The following is a 19,103-nucleotide window of genomic DNA, read 5'->3' on the forward strand; positions in this document are numbered from 1 at the left end:
TATAATTCTCTTCTGAACTAGGAATTCTGCACATCTCAATTTATAAACGTTCTCAATTAAGGTTTCCTCCAAAACCGATTAGCTGCTCCCATCTCTGCAGAAGATGAGTATTTCATTCTACTGCCCTATAGGGGATGTACCTGTATGGAAATTGTGAAATGTATTGGGTCCGCCTAGTAGTGGTCATTCTGAGACGTTGGTATGTTGGAAAAATCTTATGATGTCCTGCACTATGTTGTTGTGAGATGCTTTCATGCATGTCTTAGATCATCTTAACTCGGTATCGCACCTTTTGTCCTACAGATCATCCACCGCTTGCCAATGCCTAACATGCTTGATGAGCTCCACCATCTTGGTTGGAATGCCTGCAGCAGTTGCTATGGTGACCCCACCAAGAAGCGGGACCGCCTGGTTTTGCTCAGCCTGATCTCGTCACGGATTTACATCGTGGATGTGGGGACAGATCCACGGTCTCCAAGACTGCACAAGGTATATATGTTTCGCTTGGTTAAAAGACTCTTGTTTTGTAATCCATGCATATGAACCTCATCTTGCAAGATTTCTTCTTCACAGGTTAGGAGTACTGACCCCAGAATGCAAAATTCTGAGGGCCAGATATTGCTGAAAGGAACTGCTTTGCTGCTTGCATGATTAAGATTGAACTTTGAAGACCACTAGGTGTGCTCCGGACCACAGTTTATAAATATGACAGAATTTAGCTTTATTTTTGCAGAGCCAAAATGTTTCTCCACTTTTAAAATGTTAACTATGGAACTAAGTTTTAGGTGGAAACTTTTTGTTCTTTTTAGGTCTCGCCTACGCAGTGCGCATGCACTGCATAGGAGACCTTTAGCCGTTGTGCAGCTCTTTTTTGAAGCACATACTCGTGCTTGTGGCGGCATACGCCTTGCGGGTGTGTGCAGCGGCGCGCCACAAACACAGGTATGTTGAATTCGTGCCGTTTTTTTCTTACGCGTTTTTCTGGTCCCTATTTAGATCCTTATCTACCCGATGTGTGATAGATGCCTGTGGACGTGAGTCTCGCTGTGCCTCATTCATTATATGTGACGTTTTGAGATGCCATCATTTTTTACACTTTCAAGCGTCATAACATGTTTTGCTTTCTACAGCCATGTCTCTCTTTCCTCTTCCCATCTTTATTTGGTCACCCCATTTCTTCACACAATCGCCCTTTATACTGCCCTGCCTCTCCCCTACTCTTCCTCTTTCGTTATCTTTCTCGCCTGCACTCCTTTGCTCCCCTCACGCTTTCCTTCCCTCGCACTTTCTCTCCTCTTCACCCGTCCTTTCAATTTCCCCACTCTCTCCATCACTCCTTGTCCTCGTTTCTCCACCCACTCCCACCCTCCCTCTTATTTTGTCCTTCGTCAACCAGTCTTCTCTCACTCCACGATCTCGCCTTCTACATTTTCCTCCTCTTCTCCAGCCATTTGCCACTTTATGCTTTATCTCTGCACCCTTTCTTCCTTCCATTTCTCCTTCCTCCCTTCCTTACTCTACCCACCTCTTCTTACCGTCTCCATGACCTCTTTTATTTTATTCTTATATCCTCCTCTCACTTTCTTCCTTCCTCTGTCTCCTCTCTTTCGCTTGTTCATCCCTTCTGTCAGTCGGGTTGTCCATCCAGATCCTGTTGTTCTAGGGAGGACCTTGCAATACCAAAGGCTGCTGTCATGTTCTCTCTACGGCTTCCGGGTTCTCGATATTGTACTCATGATTTCCTTGGCTCTCATTTGGCACTGGTGACCGAGCAGTCAAGGTTTACTCAAGGGGTGGTGAGAAGACCGATTTCAGACGGAATATCACTAGCAAGTTTACACAGCTAATGAAGTTCAACGTTCAAACCTGGGTATTATAGAAAATCACAGTCAGAAACTATAGCAAAACCTCGAAGTCCCTAACCCTGACTGTCTATAAATGTGAAGGTCGGTTTTTAATGCAGCATCACCCTATGCAGTGGCCTAAGTCATGTGGCACTGCAAAAAACGCAAAATAAATAAACATCAAAATACAATCTTCAGCTTACTCTTTGCCAGGCCTATTCTAATCAATGAACACATTTCTACCTCTCTCTACCCCTCTCTCTCTCTCTACCTTTCTACCTCTCTCTCTCTCTACCTCTCTCTCGCTACCTCTCTACTTCTCTACCCCTCTCTCTCTCTACTTCTCTACCTCTCTCTCTGTCTCTCTGTCTCTCTACCTCTCTCTCTACCCCTCTCTCTCTACTTCTCTACCTCTCTCTCTGTCTCTCTCTCTGTCTCTCTACCTCTCTCTCTACCTCTCTCTCTACCCACCTCTCTCTCTACCCCTCTCTACCTCTACCTTTCTACCTCTCTACCTCTACCTTTCTACCTCTCTCTCTACCTCTACCTCTCTCTCTCTCTACCTCTCTCTCTCTCTACCTCTCTCTACACCTCTCTCTCTCTCTACCCCTCTCTACCTCTCTCTCTCTACCTCTACCTCTACCTTTTGACCTACCTTTCTACCGCTCTCTCTACCTCTCTACCTCTACTTCTACCTGTACTTCTACCTCTACCTCTCTAACTCTACCTCTAACTCTCTCTCTCTACCTCTCTATCACTCTCTAGCTCTCTACCTCTCTCTCTACCTTTCTCTACCTCTCTCTCTCTCTCTCTCTCTCTCTCCCTCTACCCCTCTCTAACTTTCGACCTTTCTACCTCTCTACCTTTCCACCTCTCTCCCTACCTCTCTACCTCTACCTGTACTTCTACCTCTCTAACTCTACCTCTACCTTTCTCTATCTACCTCTCTATCGCTCTCTATCTCTCTCTACCGCTCTATCTACCTCTCTCTCTCTACCTCTCAACCGATCCCTCTCTACCTCTCTACCTCTCTCTCTCTCTCTCTCTAGCTCTACCTCTCTCTCTACCTCTCCACCTCTACCGCTACCTCTCCACCTCCACCTCTACCTCTACCTCTCTACACCTCTCTACCTCTCTCTACATCTCTCTACCCCTCTCTACTCCTCCACCTCTCTACACCTCTCTACCTCTCTCTCTACATCTCTCTACCCCTCTCTACTCCTCCACCTCTCTACACCTCTCTACCTCTCTATACCTCTCTACCTCTCCTCACCTCTCTACCTCTCTACACCTCTCTACCTCTCAACCAGTTGAATTCCGGGAAACGCAACCCATCGGTATTTCAAATCTGCGCGTAAAGCGTGGGTAGGATGAGCCGTGCCTCTCAGAAAGGGATGTTCTTTTTACATAATTTGTATTTAATAGAATTGGGAAGCAGAACAGTCTCCACAGTTGAGATACAAATTCACATACACTGGCGACCGCTTTTGAATTGGCTTTAAAACCATTCAAAGATGGCTGCAGCGTCTACATGGGATGCAGTGGACTAAGTGGCAGCCGGAGCCTGATAGTACTGCTTGTCCTTAAAAAAAAACCGAAAAAAAGCATTGGCATAGCCAATAGGTCTCCCCTTTGGGACCTTATAAGTGTTCAAGTACAATATCCTTGCTTTACAACATCAAGTGTTGCATTGCTAAACACGTATACGGTCCCAAAGGCGAGACCTATTGGCTATGCCAATGCTTGTTCTAATTATGAAAGCAGCATAAATCATGGAAATATGGTTTGCTTCATGTTCACGTCCCTGCTACAGACCGGTTAAACAGACGTATTGTTTCCGTACTGACTTAAAGTGGACTTTAAGTCAGCCTAGTGCTCATAATGGATGGTTTTGTTGTCTATCGCAGTTGTTTGCTCTTGATTGAGTGGCTATTCTTGTCTTTGTGCCTCCTAAGAGCATTTCAGTTTCACAGAGTTCTGATTGGATATGTTACATCGTTCCACTGCACACCTAAAGAGGACTTTTTAAAATGTACTTTTGAACACCCTATGGGAGTGCATGTGTTTACTTGCGCTTACTTCTTTCCCCCCATCTTTTCCTCTTCATCCCCTCTGTCGCTCTGACTTCGCAGCACCCCCAATGTTTACCGCCGACTCCTTCTTATATATGTAAATATATATTTTATTTAATTGTACGAGGGACAAGCAGCTAGAAAGTGATCAGGGGTGCTTGCTTTATTTTATCATACCTAATGGGCACTTCTTTCTTGTTTTTCCATTTTAATTTCCCTTTCTGAATTAAGTGCCATGCACCTTGACTTGTGTACATGCAAGCTTCACAACGAACACGCGTGCTAATTCATGTCAGTTTATGTATACATGTCAATATCCATGTGCTTGTCTTGGCAGTCGTCTTGTTGTGGGTTTTATTAAAAAAATAAAATGCATTTCAAGGTTGGCCTGTACACACATATGTCTTGACACATTATCACACGTGATTGGCAACAAGCATTGGTAAAATCAAGCATTGCCGTTGAGATGTATTGGCTTTGCCATTGCTTATTTAAATCTAGTTATTTATGATACAGGACTTTTCTTTGTTACAAACAGGATTGCTCAAAACGTTCTAGAAACAGCAGATGTTTCATATACTTTTGCAATGTTCTCAAAATTGTTTAGCTCCAGAAAATATTGCATAAAAAATGACTTTCTGCAATCCTTATCCATAGGCAGTCGAACCTATTGATGTCTACTTCAAGAGCAACCTGGCAAACCTACATTCCACACACTGTCTGGGCAGCGGCGAGGTCATGATCAGCTCTGTGGGAGATCCATCTGGCAATGCCAAAGGTACCGATCAACTACTCTACTGGCATCAATGCTGCCAATGCAGACCCAACACATGCTAGCCTCAGACCCAACACACGCTAGCCACAGACCACAGCCTTGTTGTTCTGTTTTATTCAAGGTTTTGTGGCCACTGCTAGGTAGAACATCCTGCTACCCTCATATTGCTTTCAGAGCTTGACCTTTGATCCCCAATCACTACCCAAAAATGTATACTTTTTACAATGGGGTGTATTTTGAAGTACAAATTCCTTGTGGCATTGCACTTTAATTACCAAGTGGGACCTGTCTTTAGTTCCTTCCTTACTTAGGAACCATACTTATAATTTTCAGCACAACTGCTCTATTTTTAAAGGAGCAGTACAGTGATGTCTCAAGAAGTAGTTGTAATTTATAATCAATCAGCAGTTACATTTCAGCACATCTTCTCCATTTTTAATGGGGTTATAGTGACTTCTCAACAAGGTCACTAGATTTTTTTAATTTGGCAGTACTGTGATTTCTCTGCAAGGTAGCTATATTTTTAATTGGCAGTACAGTGATTTCTCATAAATACTGCTCTATTTTTAATTGAGCAGCACAGTGACTTTTCAGCAAGATTGCTATATTTTTCATGGGAACTTGCAGTAGCTTCTCAGCATTGCTTTATTTTTAATGCAGAAGTACTGTGACTCAGCAAGGCAGCTGTACTTTTAATGATGCAATACACTGGCTGTTTTAATTTGGCGCCACAAGGCTGTATCTGATAGAGATGTCTAGCCTCAGATTTGTTACCATAGAATTATCCCCAGGTGTGACACTGGATCCAGAATTTTTCTCACAGGCAGTACCCCTGCGCGCCGGTAGGTGGCGTCGATCAGCTCCGTGTTATGTCGTCTGTGCCTGATGTGAGTGCGGGTTACCTATATAGGTACCACCCCAGCTCACTGACGTCTGTTCTTTTCTTTTGGCGCCAATTTGTCACGATCGCTCTCGCCTCCAAGGCGAGAAGAAGAAGAAAAGGTAAAATAGCGCGATCTCTCCAAACGGACTACATGTCCCAGAAGGCAAAGCGGCTCTGGAGAGCAGGAAAGAAGGCTGAGTCTATATAAGCTCCTCCTCTGCAACAGGTCAGCGCTTGACAATTGTTATGGTGGTTTAGGTATTGGCGGATGGTGTTGTCCCCGCCGGATGTATACCCGAGAAACCCATCGCCGAGGAAAAGCCTGCGTGGTCAAACGGATCCCAGTCTACGCCGAAGAAAAGCCTGCGAGGTCAGACACTCAAGTCGACGTCGAAGAAAAGCCTGCGAGGTCAGACACTCAAGTCGACGCCGAAGAAAAGCCTGCTAGGTCAGACACTCAAGTCGACGCCGAAGAAAAGCTTGCGAGGTCAGAGGAGTGGAGAAAACTTCTGACAAAGTCGCAAGTATACCAAAAGAAGAACGGGACCGTTCTTCTTTCCCAGTATTTTTCTTTCTTTCAAGTTTCCCGCGTATTACGCGTTCTGATTTCATTTATTCCCCGGAAGCTCCCAAGTTTCGTAAGATAGAGTTCTTACTTGAGTTCATTGTTATTGTACCCTATGACAACAAGATTGTTCCCAAGAGTAATTGAGAACAAGAGTCTACAGAGTAAATATACTTTTCTGTATCCAAGAGTAGAAGAGCCTCATTGGGAAATACGGCATTGGAGAAAGTGACGGTAACTTTCTCTTCACCTATCCGGTTATCTCTGATTGAGGAACTGATTGTTTTCATCTTAAGACGAGAGAGTTTTATCTCTGGTAAGTGTCATTACTCGGGGCCAGGGGGGGGGAAGTGCCCATAAAGAGACCAGGTACTCATACCTGTCATTTGTCTCTCCACGCTGCAGTACGTCCCTCCACCGAGTTCTTGCGGATCACCCAGACCCAGAAGGCAGCATCCCAAACTCCTGCTCTCCTACACCTTTACACCTCCCGGCTTCTCGCAATACTCACTCAGAAGGTGATTCCCACGTCACCACTGGGTGTGGTGTTTAGACAAGTCGAGGGGACTTTCATCCCATCGTTCCTGCTGGCCAGCTTCCTCAGGTTAGTGGCGCGCGGCTGTACTTGCGCCGCTTGCAATCCCGACACAATTGGTGCAGATCCAGAGAGGGCTGCTCTTTCAGTCAATTTTTTACTGATCTTTTTCGACTTTTTGTCAAGAGTTTTTTCCTGGTGTGGCAGGAATGTCTTCTATGAAGGTCGGCTTCATGCTCTGCGGCACCAGCCACTGACCGATATCTGCAACGCACCCGCATTTTGTTTGCCTTTGGTGCCTCAAGCGTGACCAGGTCGCAAAGACCTGTATTGACTGCCGCGCCATGAACTGAAAGGCTTTGAGGGAGACGTCCCTCAAGCTCCTGGCTTGGTGTACGATGCCGCAACGGTCTCAATTCCGGTTGAGAGAAAGGCCCCGAAATCAGTTACGGAGCCCAAAATGTTTGACACGCTCGAAGTCAGCGATTTACTCGAGAAATCACACCACATGAAGGACCAAGAAGTTGAAGAGGTTTTCAACTTCACGTCAGCCCGCGAGACGAGGGAGCGTAGATATTTGAGGCCTGGAACCAAGGTTGATTTCGCGCCTAAGTAGAGTTTGTGCTTCCCGAGCTTCCAGAAACCGGAGCGACCCCCACTCAACTTCATGAGTTTTAAGAGACCATGAGCCTCACATTTGAGCAGCCCACTCCCACTTGCGCACCTTTGGGCCTTGCGGGTTCGGAAGGGGCCCACACTGGATTGAAGACGATATCTCCTGCACCAGTCGGGCCCCTTGAATCCACGGATGGATCTGGACAAGCACTGGTTGTACCACCTTGACCGTCCCGATGCCAGCACCCACCGGTGGAGCTGCCCCCATTCTGATACCCCACTCTGGCTTGGAGCCAGAGGTGCATCGTCTGCCACTGACTGGAGCCATGCCTTCCAGGCCAGAGCCCCAGCCCTATGCTTATGAGCTAGGATTTAGGGAGGTTTCTTTTTTTTCCTTTTGACCCAGACGTGGACTGGTGTGAGGATTTGGCGGACGTCAGAGGACTGGATACCTCTCCAGATTCTGGCATGCTTTCTCTCCCTACTGTGGCTGTGGAGGAGTCATTTGCAATGGTGGTGAGAAGGGCGGTCGAGGACCTGGACCCTAGCCTGCCCTCAGTGGCAGTCAAGATGAACATCTTGACTGAGTTGATTCAGCGGGGAGTTTCCCCTCGTATAACATCAGATCAATGGGTTCTGCAGATTGTCCGAAGGTGCTACTCCCTCCCCTTCGGGACTACCTCTCCACCCATGCCATCTACTTGCAACAGGCTGATTGAGGATCATCTTTCTTTGCTCAGCTAGAAAGTGATGGCTTTTGTGGCCTAGGGAGACAGAGAGGGTTCAGACGCCAGAAGTAGGCCGTGGTTGCTATTCCTGCTACATTCAGGTGCCAAAGGAGGACGGAGGCCTTCGTCCTAGCCTCTATCTGCAACCTCTCAATTTCTTCCTCAAGAAAGAGAAGTTCAAAATGCTCACATTCGCTCAGGTCTTGTCTGCCCTGGGCTGGGTGGTAGCATTGGACTTACAGGACTCACACTTCCTCATTCTTGTCCTACCTGCCTACAAGCACTAACCGCAGATCACGGTGGGCTTTGACCTCTTTCAGTTCGCTGGGCTCCCTTTTGGCCTTACCAGTGGGGACGGCAGTGGTTGCAGCTCATCTGCAGAGATCAGGGTTGCCTGTCTTCCCCTATCTCGACGACTGACTGTAGAAGGCAGGCTCGCCCCAGGCTATCATCTCCCACCTCCTGACTATGCAGACATCCTGCATTCGCTGGTGTTTCAATATCAATATAAAGAAAGTCACACCTGACTCCCTCACAGACGCTCCCTTTCTTAGTAGGTGTTCCGGATACGATGCAGTTTTGGGCCTATCCTCCAGAACGGCAAGTCCAGGGTATTCAGGCCTAGATGTATCATCGTTCCCATTTGCGATTTAATAGCGATTTTTACCGAATCGCTATTAAGAAATCGCAAAATGGGATGTATGTTTAAAATCGCTTTTTTTTGCGATTCCTTATTATTTCTAATTTGCGAATTCGCAAATAAGGAATAATTTCCCATTCATTCCTATGGGCCAGGAGGCCCATAGGAATGATTGTGAAATAATTCTCAAATTGCGAATTCGCAATTTGCTAATCGCAATTTGAGAATTATTGCAAGGGTGCAGGGGTGTCTCATGGACACCCTGCTGCACCCCTGAAACTTACATGTGTGTGCATATGGCCCACATACATGCCCTATGGGCATGTATGTGTGCTACATGCCACCTTCAAAATTGCTTAATTGTGAATTTTGAATGGAATTCACAAATTAACACCAACCTCAAATTGGTGTTAATTTGCGATTTCTTACCCTGAATTCGCAAATTGAAATTGCTTCATACATGGCATTTAAGGAATCGCAAAATTGCGATTCCTTAAATGCTTAAGCAAAATAAGGAATCGCAATTTTTTGCGATTCCTTATTTTGCTAATTTCTCAAACATCCCAAAAGATGCAAAATGTCCGTTTGCGATTCGTTAAGGCCGAAATTCTGCGAATTTTGGCCTTAACGATCTAGGCCTCAGTCTATAATACTGATGTTTTAGGCCTCAATTCTGGATTTTGGTGAGACTGACTATGAGACAGCTGGGCCTCATGTCCTTCTGCATCCTACTAGGGACACATGCACGCTTGGATATGCAGGCTTTGCAGTGGGACCTTGAGATCCAGTGGGTGCAAAATCAGGGAAATCCATCCGACATGGTCCAGGTCTCGGAGGGAACTGTAAAAAATGCAGTGGTGGTTAACGAACCGCAGTTGGGTCAATGGCAGATCACTCTTCCTTCCCCAACCAGATCTGATAGCTGATAGATAGTCACTACCAGATACGTAATTACCAAAGGTAAGAATCTTGTTCTTTAATGCAACATTAGAGTGATTTTTCAGGAGGGCTGCTGTATTTTTGATGTGGAAGGACAGAATTCTCAAGAAGACTGCTAATATTGTAATGGACCCTATAGTTACTTCTCAGAAAGACTTCTATATTTTAAATGGGATTGTACGTGGCCTTCTCCGAAAGGCTGCTTTATTTTGATTGGTGGAGTGCAGTAATTCTGCAAGTTTATTTTAATGGTGGTTTCTTAGCTTTGCTGCTGTATTTTTAATGAGGAAATACGGGTACTTCTCAGCAAGCTTGCTATATTTATAGTGGAGCAGTACAGTGGCATCAGCGCAGTACTGCAACATTTCTAATTGTGCTATACTTGCCATGCCCTGGCAGTGCAGCAACCATTTGCCACTTCATATACGTAGATGTTAGCAAAAAAAGTGGCAAATTCAAACGTTCAAAACATCACAACCTCCTAAAAAAGGATTTGGTCATTTACCTTCACCTGGTTCCCTTAAAACTGTTTTGTGTGTTGCAAAAGCCCACAGCTTGCACCCATTCAGAATTGCTGGAAAAAAGACCAATCATTAAAAAGAAAAAAAGAATGACCAACAAAATTGAATTGATGTATGGATCTCTGACCTAAGGTGTGTACTTAAACTGATAAAGCAAGACATGCTAAAGTTTACATCAGTGAAGCCTAGTTTGGAAAATATTTTGGGAAGAGTGTGCCACATATTTCTTGCATCCTTGTTGCAGAGTTTGCCACTTCTTAATTCTGTCGGTTCGGAGAATGTGGGATTAAACATGCAGTGAAATAAATGTTTTAAATCAAATCTGAACATGCACCACGGCACACAACCAGTTCCCAGTCCGAACTGATTGCCACTGGCGGCCCTGTCTGTCTGTTTGTCCTCTGCAGGTGGGTTTGTCTTGCTGGATGCAGAGACCTTTGAGGTCAAGGGGGCATGGGAGAAGGAAGGCCATGCTGCTCCCTTTGGTTATGACTTCTGGTACCAGCCCCGCCACAATGTAATGGTCAGCACCGAATGGGGGACTCCCAGGCTCATGTTCGACATCTTTAAATGGGAGGATGTGCCGGCGGGTAAGAGACACCTATTCTTGAAGCATATAGGAAGAATGCGTTCTAAATAATCATTTTTATAGGGCATCCCACCAATTCACTTATCCCAGGGTGTTTTAGAAAGATGTTGTATTATTACCAAGTCAGTGTTCTTTTTCTTTTTTTTCACGATGTATTGTTGAGTGAGTCCTCCTGCAACTCATATCTGTGAACTGCAGCTTACTCACGGATCTCTGCTGGACAGCTTATTCAACGCACTGGACCATTAAACTACATCATACAGGGAGGTTGATAGAGAACATGTTTGTTACAAGGGTCTTCTTCAGGGCAAATGCTTTCTGCCTGACAACAGTGTTCCATTAAACATTGCTCTGGTCGAGATCCACATTTAATTTTTTTTAACCTTTTTTTTCAGTTTTGTATAAAAAACATACAGCAGTAGTTAGACTATAAAATAGGCGATAAAGCAGGCATATCATGGGAAAGTCTATCAAAAGCCAATCATCCTGTACACGAGTTCCGAGAGCTCAATCTGACGACAGGCACCCTCCACACATAGGCACTCCAACACGAGCCTACCCCCTAATTGAAGTCCTCCTCCCCGCTGCATGTAGCCCATCATTTCACTCATACACCATGCTTTCACTATCAGAAGAGGCCACGGTGGCCTGTGGTTCTAGGAGTGTATCACAGAGGTCACTCCAGACTGCGAGGTCCTTCACCAACTTGTCATCCACATTAGATTTTTTAAAATCTTTTATTGTTTTTAATTAGAAATCCAAAAGTACAAGCGGGAGACATCGTAACCATATGTCTTCATGTTGGCAGGAACAATTAGTCAATCACCTAGACAGAAGTGCTAAAGCACATAGCATGCCCTTCATACAAAATGGAATTTGCACCCCCCTTCATACTAAGTTTCCCTTAGTCAAACAAGGGTAGTATAACCAGGTTTCGCCTTGTCCTTCATATATTGTTTCCTTTAAGGCTAGACACCCAATTTATACTTGGGCATTGCCAACCCTCATTTCATTGCCAGCATTGTCATGGGTGTGAACGTAAGGGTGTGGCCCTAAGAAAGGTATCAGCATGAAGGATCCACATTATTCAGCCTTACGAGTGGTTGCATAATAAAGCTCTGGAATAATACAGGTTTGTGCAGCCTGATGACTCCCTGCAATGCTGCTGCTCTCACACTGTAAATTCTGTAGTAATTGAAACTCTCGGAATAGATTACTAAAACAACCCATGCAGTGACTTTAGTAAAAACTTTGGCTTACTAGCATTAGACTGCATTTAAACTCTGATTATAAAATACATCAGCCAGCATCATGTTTTCCAAAACAGCATTTCACTGAACATAAATAAATAAATAAAAATCGATCGACATCAGTTTTTTTTCAGTCAGTACCTAGAGACTTCTAGTGAATGTAGATAGCACTTTATATATTTTCACATATAAATATGAAAGCAAAGTATTTTTCATCTCCTAGCTTATCACTTATGGTTCATATTATCCCCAGCCGAGTAACCTTTGGATACTAAAATAGCTCTCTACATTCCTTTTCTGTGTGAAGCTTCATTCTGTTTTTTTGTTTTTAGTGGTGAGCTTTTTGGATTCTCACTCTATCCCAGTCTATCTCTTTCTTTCTATCCCGTGGTGTGGAGGGAAAAAGGTTCTCTGTTGTTTGGACGGTGAGAGGGTTGGAGGGAGGAGAACAGACTAAACGTATAAGACAACCTTGCTTTTATTAATTTGTTGTTATTGGTGGGATTACTAAATATGCCCAGAGAGCTCCATTTGACTAATAATATACAACCATTTTTGAAGGACGAAAAACTTAACTACAGACTAGTATTTGGAATTTTGTACATAATATGCCGAGTTAAAAATTCATCACACCAGTATGCTACATTTTAATTGTTGGAGTGTGAAGTCGGAAAGTCCATGGTAGGTTTGAGACACCTGTGTCTTCACTCCCAATTTGGCATGCAGCTGTTAGTACTACCATAGAAGTATGTACTCATTTTGTCAAGATTTAGAGTGTGCAGGCTGAGTTGTTTTTCTGAGAGGATTCGAATAGTTGTTATGTAGGTCACTCTAAGATCTCTGCAGGAGAAAAGATTCTGAGCATAGTACCGGGACTTGAGCATATTATCTGCAGGTTACAAGTAGCTCTATGTAGCATGCACTCAATTCCCTAGCTAGCCAAAAGGATTTGGAACCTGTGATGTGCAGGATAAGGCAGAGGTTTCAGTAGACCGTTAAATTAGTGACTTGAGTTATATTTGATCAGAACATGTAGCCTCCAGATTTCACACACCTCTCAGGTGCCAACTGATTTACTCACACAAAATTTACCAGATACTACCTATGGGATGCATGTTGCCTCCTTCCAGACCTGGCTTTTTTTGCCATCAGCATGGTGCATTATGAGACTTGGAGTTGTGCTTTAATATTGTAGATCTCACAGAGTTAAGTTAAAAAGTCAGGAAGACTGAATATCACACATTACATTAGGCCACTGATTAACTTTGTAAAGTATTAACAACATGCACATAAACCCACCTAACTATCTCAGTGGTGTAGGGAAGTGAAAGCTACGTATTACACACACACACACACACAAGCTCTTTAGCACTTGGTGGATGTCATATCTCTCACCATGGCATAGGCGTAGTCTGTGGTCGACTGATCTTGCCAATGGCAGTGCCGGATTACTAAAGAGTGAGATCTTTCAATAAAATAATGTAAGAAGAGTACCTTAAATTTCGTTGCTTATAAAATATAGGGAGCGTCATTAACGGGTTGCTGGGGAAATCTGGGAAAAGGTAACAGATGAAGGAATCCTGTAAAATACTGCTACAAACTAACCAGTGAACTCCATTATAGGTCTTTATGGACACAGTGTTAATGTGTGGGACTGGAACAAACACACCCTCATCCAGAGACTCGACCTGGGCGAAGATGGATACATTCCAATGGAAATTCGATTTCTTCACAACCCCGATGCAGCTGAGGGCTTTGTTGGTTGCTCCTATGGCAGCTCGGTCTTTCGCTTCTACAAGACCCAGGTAGGCCCTACAGTTACAAGTCTTTATTTCCTCCTGTATTAGAGGGACTGGAAAAGTTGATAGGAACCATGAATCTAATATGGATACTAGACTGACGAAATATGCAGTATTTAACATTGGGCAATTTATAGGATTATACGGCTTGGGTGGAGTTAAAGGATTGGCACGCGACATAGAGACAGCCACTTCTAGATCTGGGTGGAGTTAAAGGGTCGGCACAGCGATATAGCATCTCTCATCCACTGTACTGAATGGGCTTACTGGATGATGCAAGGAAGCAGAGCCTATTAAATTTTGGGCAGATGCTTATAAGGGAATATATTCATATGCAGCCTCTTTCCTCTGTGGCTGGATGGTCACATGGATATTGACACAGAGATGCACAGAACCTTTCAACTCTTGCACTGGATGAGAGTGGGGTATAGGCCCAAGAATATATGGTTCATCTCCCTAATATATAGGTTCAGGGTATGGTACCGTTCACCTCTAGGATTGTTCATTTACTTTGTACCTACCATATGTGGAGTCCCTTGGTTCCAATGTGGATGGACTGTGGGATGTTCTCTGGGATACAGAGCATTACCCACTGTACAGAGAACATCTGATCTTTGAGAAATGAACATGAACTTCCAGCTGTACTCAGACAGATGTATTTTCCTATGGAAACATTATTGAATTTTGTAGAAATGCAAAGCAAAACTCGTTCTATCAAGAGTTATCCTATGAGAGGACAACTATCCAAGTCACCAGAGTTTGTATTCTTTACCCGCAGTCTCCGATCCACATCCAAAAAGAGTGAGAACTTCACTCATGACAATAAAAATATGTATTTAATGCTTTCCCAAAACATACATTTCGATATGAGACACCGGCCAAGGTGAAATAATATAAATTGGAATCTCCACACTATTTTAAAGGCAGATGCCATTGAAAAGAACAACTAGTGACATAGGATGACATTATCTGTTTGCCACACTATAAATGCAGGCCTTAACCTATATATTCAACAGCAGATCATCAAATGAAAATAACTCCTAGTCAATCAATCAGATTCTTGTACAGCACGACTACTCACACGTAAGGGTCTCAAGGCGCGGGGGAGGGGTAGCAGTGAGGCACTGGATTAATGGCATGGACCTGCAGTTTGACTCACTGAACTTGCAAACTCTCATTCACAACTTCACAACAATGGGCATATCTACCAGCCTTCTCTATAGCGAGGGGAGGTGTGCAACCAAGCCTATCAAGCTTTTCTGGGGAATTTAACCTTCTGAGGGGTTGCAGGGTCACTCCTTCATTATTCAAAAGTACTTAGCACTGTTTCGGTAGCTTCAGCATCACCTGAGCCGCTCCCACCCTGCTGTCAGTTTGTCAAATTAACATTTTGTTTAACTTGGCACTGTTTTCCAGTTCATCCTTGGGCTAAGCTGTTCTTTGTTTGATTGACAAAACAAGATGATGCACGCCTTCTCTGTTGCCTTTTCAGATTTTAACCGATTTTTTTAAAGCCCTACTTTTTTTTAAATCATATTTAATGAGTCCAACCTTCCCAAGAAGTAAGAAATGAAATGACACCAAGCTCAAAGCATGTAACATGTATCTAACTATATATAAAAGAAATAACTATTACAATAGTTTAGGAAATAAATAATGTATACAACCTAAAGCATTTACTTATTCACACTGTAAACGTTATATATTAAAAGTATAGAATCTTCCACAGGTTTTATACATTTTACAATTATTGGATGAACATTAAGGTCTTGTAATATTTTCAGTGCTGGACAAATTGATAGTACATGCTTCATGTCCTGCAGTGGGAAACCACATAGCTTAAAAGAAGTATTGCTATTGATGGATTGCAAAGGATTACTCCAATTTGAATTCCACCTGTCCTAAAGCTGAAATAAAATATCTTAACTTCCGTTCCCATACTAGCAACCAAATAACATTGAATGTTGCCTTTACTGCAGAACTACTTAGAAAAAGGTGACTGTTTTCAAAACAAGGATCATAATCCTTTTTATAACTAAATATTTTAATGGTTGTCCTAAGATAGGATCACCATCAAATATATGACTCAGTTTTGATTTAATTGTACAACTCTGCCTCCGTTTGGGGTGCTGCATACTTTGGTTCCCTTGTAGTTAGGTTTCGAAAAGAGTTTGTTAGGAGCAACTGGGAGAATATAAAAATTGTAGGATTTGACAAGACCCGACTACCCTATTTCAAGTTTAAAGTCTTTATTGGTAGATTCTGCCTTATTATTAAATATGCTTGCCATCACTGACCTTGCAGTTTTTCTGCTGCTAACAGGTGTTCTATACTGCAGCACTCTAAACCATAGAAAGTTATAGCTGGTATATCTACTAAATATACCTTCTGTAAAGCATTGATATTGTTTCTACTCATTCCATTAGAAAAACATTTAAGCCCAGTACTCACTGAGTTTGATTTTGCTATCCATTGATTAATATGTGAGAACAAGGCTTATTGATTCTGATATATTATTCCAAGATAGGTTTATTTTCTTAAAAATTCAATAGTTAATCCAGCTATTTTCCAATTTCTGGGAGCATTAGTTCTTCCTTTACTAAAAAGAATGATCTTATTTTCAGATTAATAATTACTTCAAGAGTAGTCATGAATATATGCATTACTGTCCTTTGATAGTGTAATCCAATAGGAGTACAATCCATAAGAACAATATCAGAATACAGTAACACTGCTAACAAGCATCCCCACAGAACAGATGGATTACGTTAAGTCTCCTCTAGATTGTTCAAGGTTTGATGTTCTCTCAAAAACAAAAAAAGTTTAGGAGTTTATGGTTTAATTCTTTTATTGAGTTTTCACAAGAAATAAAACATGAAGGCATTGCGGTGTTAGGCATACGTGACATGCTCAGTGTCCATGCGTCATTAAAAAACAAACAGAATGCCCACTGGGTCCGTGCATTGACATAAAGCAGTTGAGTTGCCTTAAAACTGAAGAACACTTCCCTCCCCAGCCCACCCCCCTCTCTCCACCAAAGAAAAAATCATGATCAGAACAATCCGCTTGAGGAGGCTGTAAACCCATTCATTAGGGCCTTCGTATTCGTACCTTCTTCACTGGCTTTGGGTCTGGTATTGGCGTATCTGCCAATTTTAGGAGACGTAGGTATCTGGGGCAGCTCAACTCACGAAATTCACCTGTGAGCAGTGTCAAGAATAGGCGCCATAGCTCCGGGAGTTCCTCCCCCCTCCCGGCCTGGACCAGCGACAGCTTTTCCATCCCAGCCCGCATCCACAACCTGTGTAGCCAGCTCGTGTGTGGGGGGCTGTGTGGTGATCTCCAGTGTGCCACTATGTTTTCGGTAGCTGCCCCTAGGACAATGGCGATGAGACGGCCCCTGTGGGATTTTAGTGGGTACATCAGGGCGTTGGGCAGTCCTAACAAGATGTATGTGGGGAATCGGGGCAGCTGAGTATCTAGATGAGAATCCACTTCGTCTATGATCGTATCCCAGTATTCCCGTATGTGCTTGCAGCTCCAGAGTAGGTGTTCCAATGTGGCCAGTTCCCCACAACCCCTCCAACGGCGGTCGCTTACTGAAGGGTTCGCCTGGTGTAGACGCTCAGGTGTGTAGTACCAGTATGTAGCTACCTTGGTGAGGGTTTCAGTGAGACCAGAGTGATATGCGGAATGTCTTGCTCTATGATAAATCCCATTCCATTCCTTGTGTGTGAGGGCCCTACCTATTTCCCTCTGCCACCAACATCTTCCTGCGTTGTATGTGTGGATGTTCGTAAGAAGGAATTGTTGATATAGGTCAGAAATCAGTTTCTTCTCGGAAGTGCGGGTTGCCAGTCATTTCTCATAGGGGGTGAGGTAGCGATGAGCTCCTGGCTTAACGTCGGGTTGGAGGGCCCAGTGCCGTACCTGCAAGTATCCTAGCCTATCTCCCTCTGTGATAGCGTAGGCTTCCTTCATTTGCTGAAAAGACAGAATACCTTCTAGGTCAAAAAGGTGCCCCAGTGCCTTGCAAGGAGTGCGTCGCCAGTCTACAAATGCTTTCGGGTCTAGACCCGGGGTGAAGTCAGGGTTAGGAAAAAGAGGCGTCAAGGGGGAGGGAAAGGTTGTCAGTTCATGTTTGGTAGATACCCTGTCCCACACCTCCATGACTGTGCTGGTGATCTGGGATGCGTAAATGTTAGGCGGCCTGTGACGCCTCGGCAGAAAGGGGATTCCCTGCAGGGGCATACCGGCAACCGCCTGGTCATGGAACAGCCAGGGTTTGCTCGATTCCAACTGGTACCATTCTACAAGGCTCCGCAATTGCGACGCGTAGAAATAGAGCTGGCGATCCGGGACTCCTACCCCACCACATGCAGGTGGCAGGATCGCAATGTCGTGCTTGAATCGTGGGCGACGACCTTGCCAATGTAACGTGCCAGCTCAGACTGCATCTGCTGAAGCCAACCGTGAGTAGGGCGCAGGGGAAGGGTCTGGAATAGATAGAGGATTTGTGGCAGTAGTGTCATTTTAGTGGCCGCTATTCTCCCCCAACCAAGAAGCGAAAGGCGTTTCCACCTCCAGAGCTCCTCCCGCAGTTGTGTGCGGAGTCTGGCGTAATTCGCTTCTACCGTGGCAGGACTAGTAGGACCTAATAGGACTCCCAGATAGGGGACCGTAGTGTCGGACCACTGTACATCGTGTTCCTCCCGTACAGCAGCTAGGGTTCTGGGCCATAGCGAGATGTTGAGGGCAATCGATTTGTCCTCATTCACCTTGAATCCCGAGGCGAGTGCAAAGCTATGGAGTTCCACGAAGAGTGCACGTAGTGAGGGTATCGGATCGGTAATAGAGAGCAGGATGTCATCAGCGTAGAGGCTGATCTTGTGAATGTCGCCCCCAAATGTAATACCTTTAATAAGGGCATGTTGCCTAATCCTCTGTGCCAGTGGTTCCATGTATAAGGCAAACAGGATTGGGGAGAAGAGGCACCCCAGTCTGGTCCCTCTGCTAATCGGAAATCTAGGGGATGTGTGACCATTGTCGCGTATTGTGGCATTGGGTAGCGTATAGCAGTTTAGGATGCGGGTGCTTAGTTTGTCCCGAGACCAAAAAGACGCAGGACTTGCTCTAAGTAGGGCCAATGCACCCTATCAAATGCTTTCTCCGCATCAATGGTGAGAAGCATGCAGTCCGGCCGTGTGCGCAAACCCGGCCTCAATAAGATGTAAAACTCTCCTGGTGTTGTCGCTAGTTTGACGCTGGGGTATGATCCCGCCTGGTCTGTTTCAATGAGTTATTGCATGTATGGTGCGAGCCGGGCTGCAAGAATACCTGTATAATGT

At 44.3% G+C, this 19,103-nt stretch overlaps 1 protein-coding gene across 3 annotated transcripts in view; it reads left to right on the forward strand.

Annotated features, from left to right (window-relative positions):
• The window catches only part of LOC147673487 (methanethiol oxidase-like), a 177,595-nt gene that overhangs the window by 52,305 nt on the left and 106,187 nt on the right, over positions 1 to 19,103 (forward strand). For all 3 annotated transcript variants that reach the window (XM_086947342.1, XM_086947341.1, XM_086947343.1), the window contains 4 exons: positions 304 to 489; positions 4,574 to 4,694; positions 10,525 to 10,707; positions 13,580 to 13,761. In XM_086947342.1, coding sequence (XP_086803468.1) covers positions 304 to 489; positions 4,574 to 4,694; positions 10,525 to 10,707; positions 13,580 to 13,761 — 672 coding nt within the window. The remainder of the gene's footprint in view (positions 1 to 303; positions 490 to 4,573; positions 4,695 to 10,524; positions 10,708 to 13,579; positions 13,762 to 19,103) is intronic.

This window comes from Lissotriton vulgaris, chromosome 12 (genome assembly GCF_964263255.1).
Source record: "Lissotriton vulgaris chromosome 12, aLisVul1.2, whole genome shotgun sequence".
NCBI lineage: Eukaryota > Metazoa > Chordata > Amphibia > Caudata > Salamandridae > Lissotriton > Lissotriton vulgaris.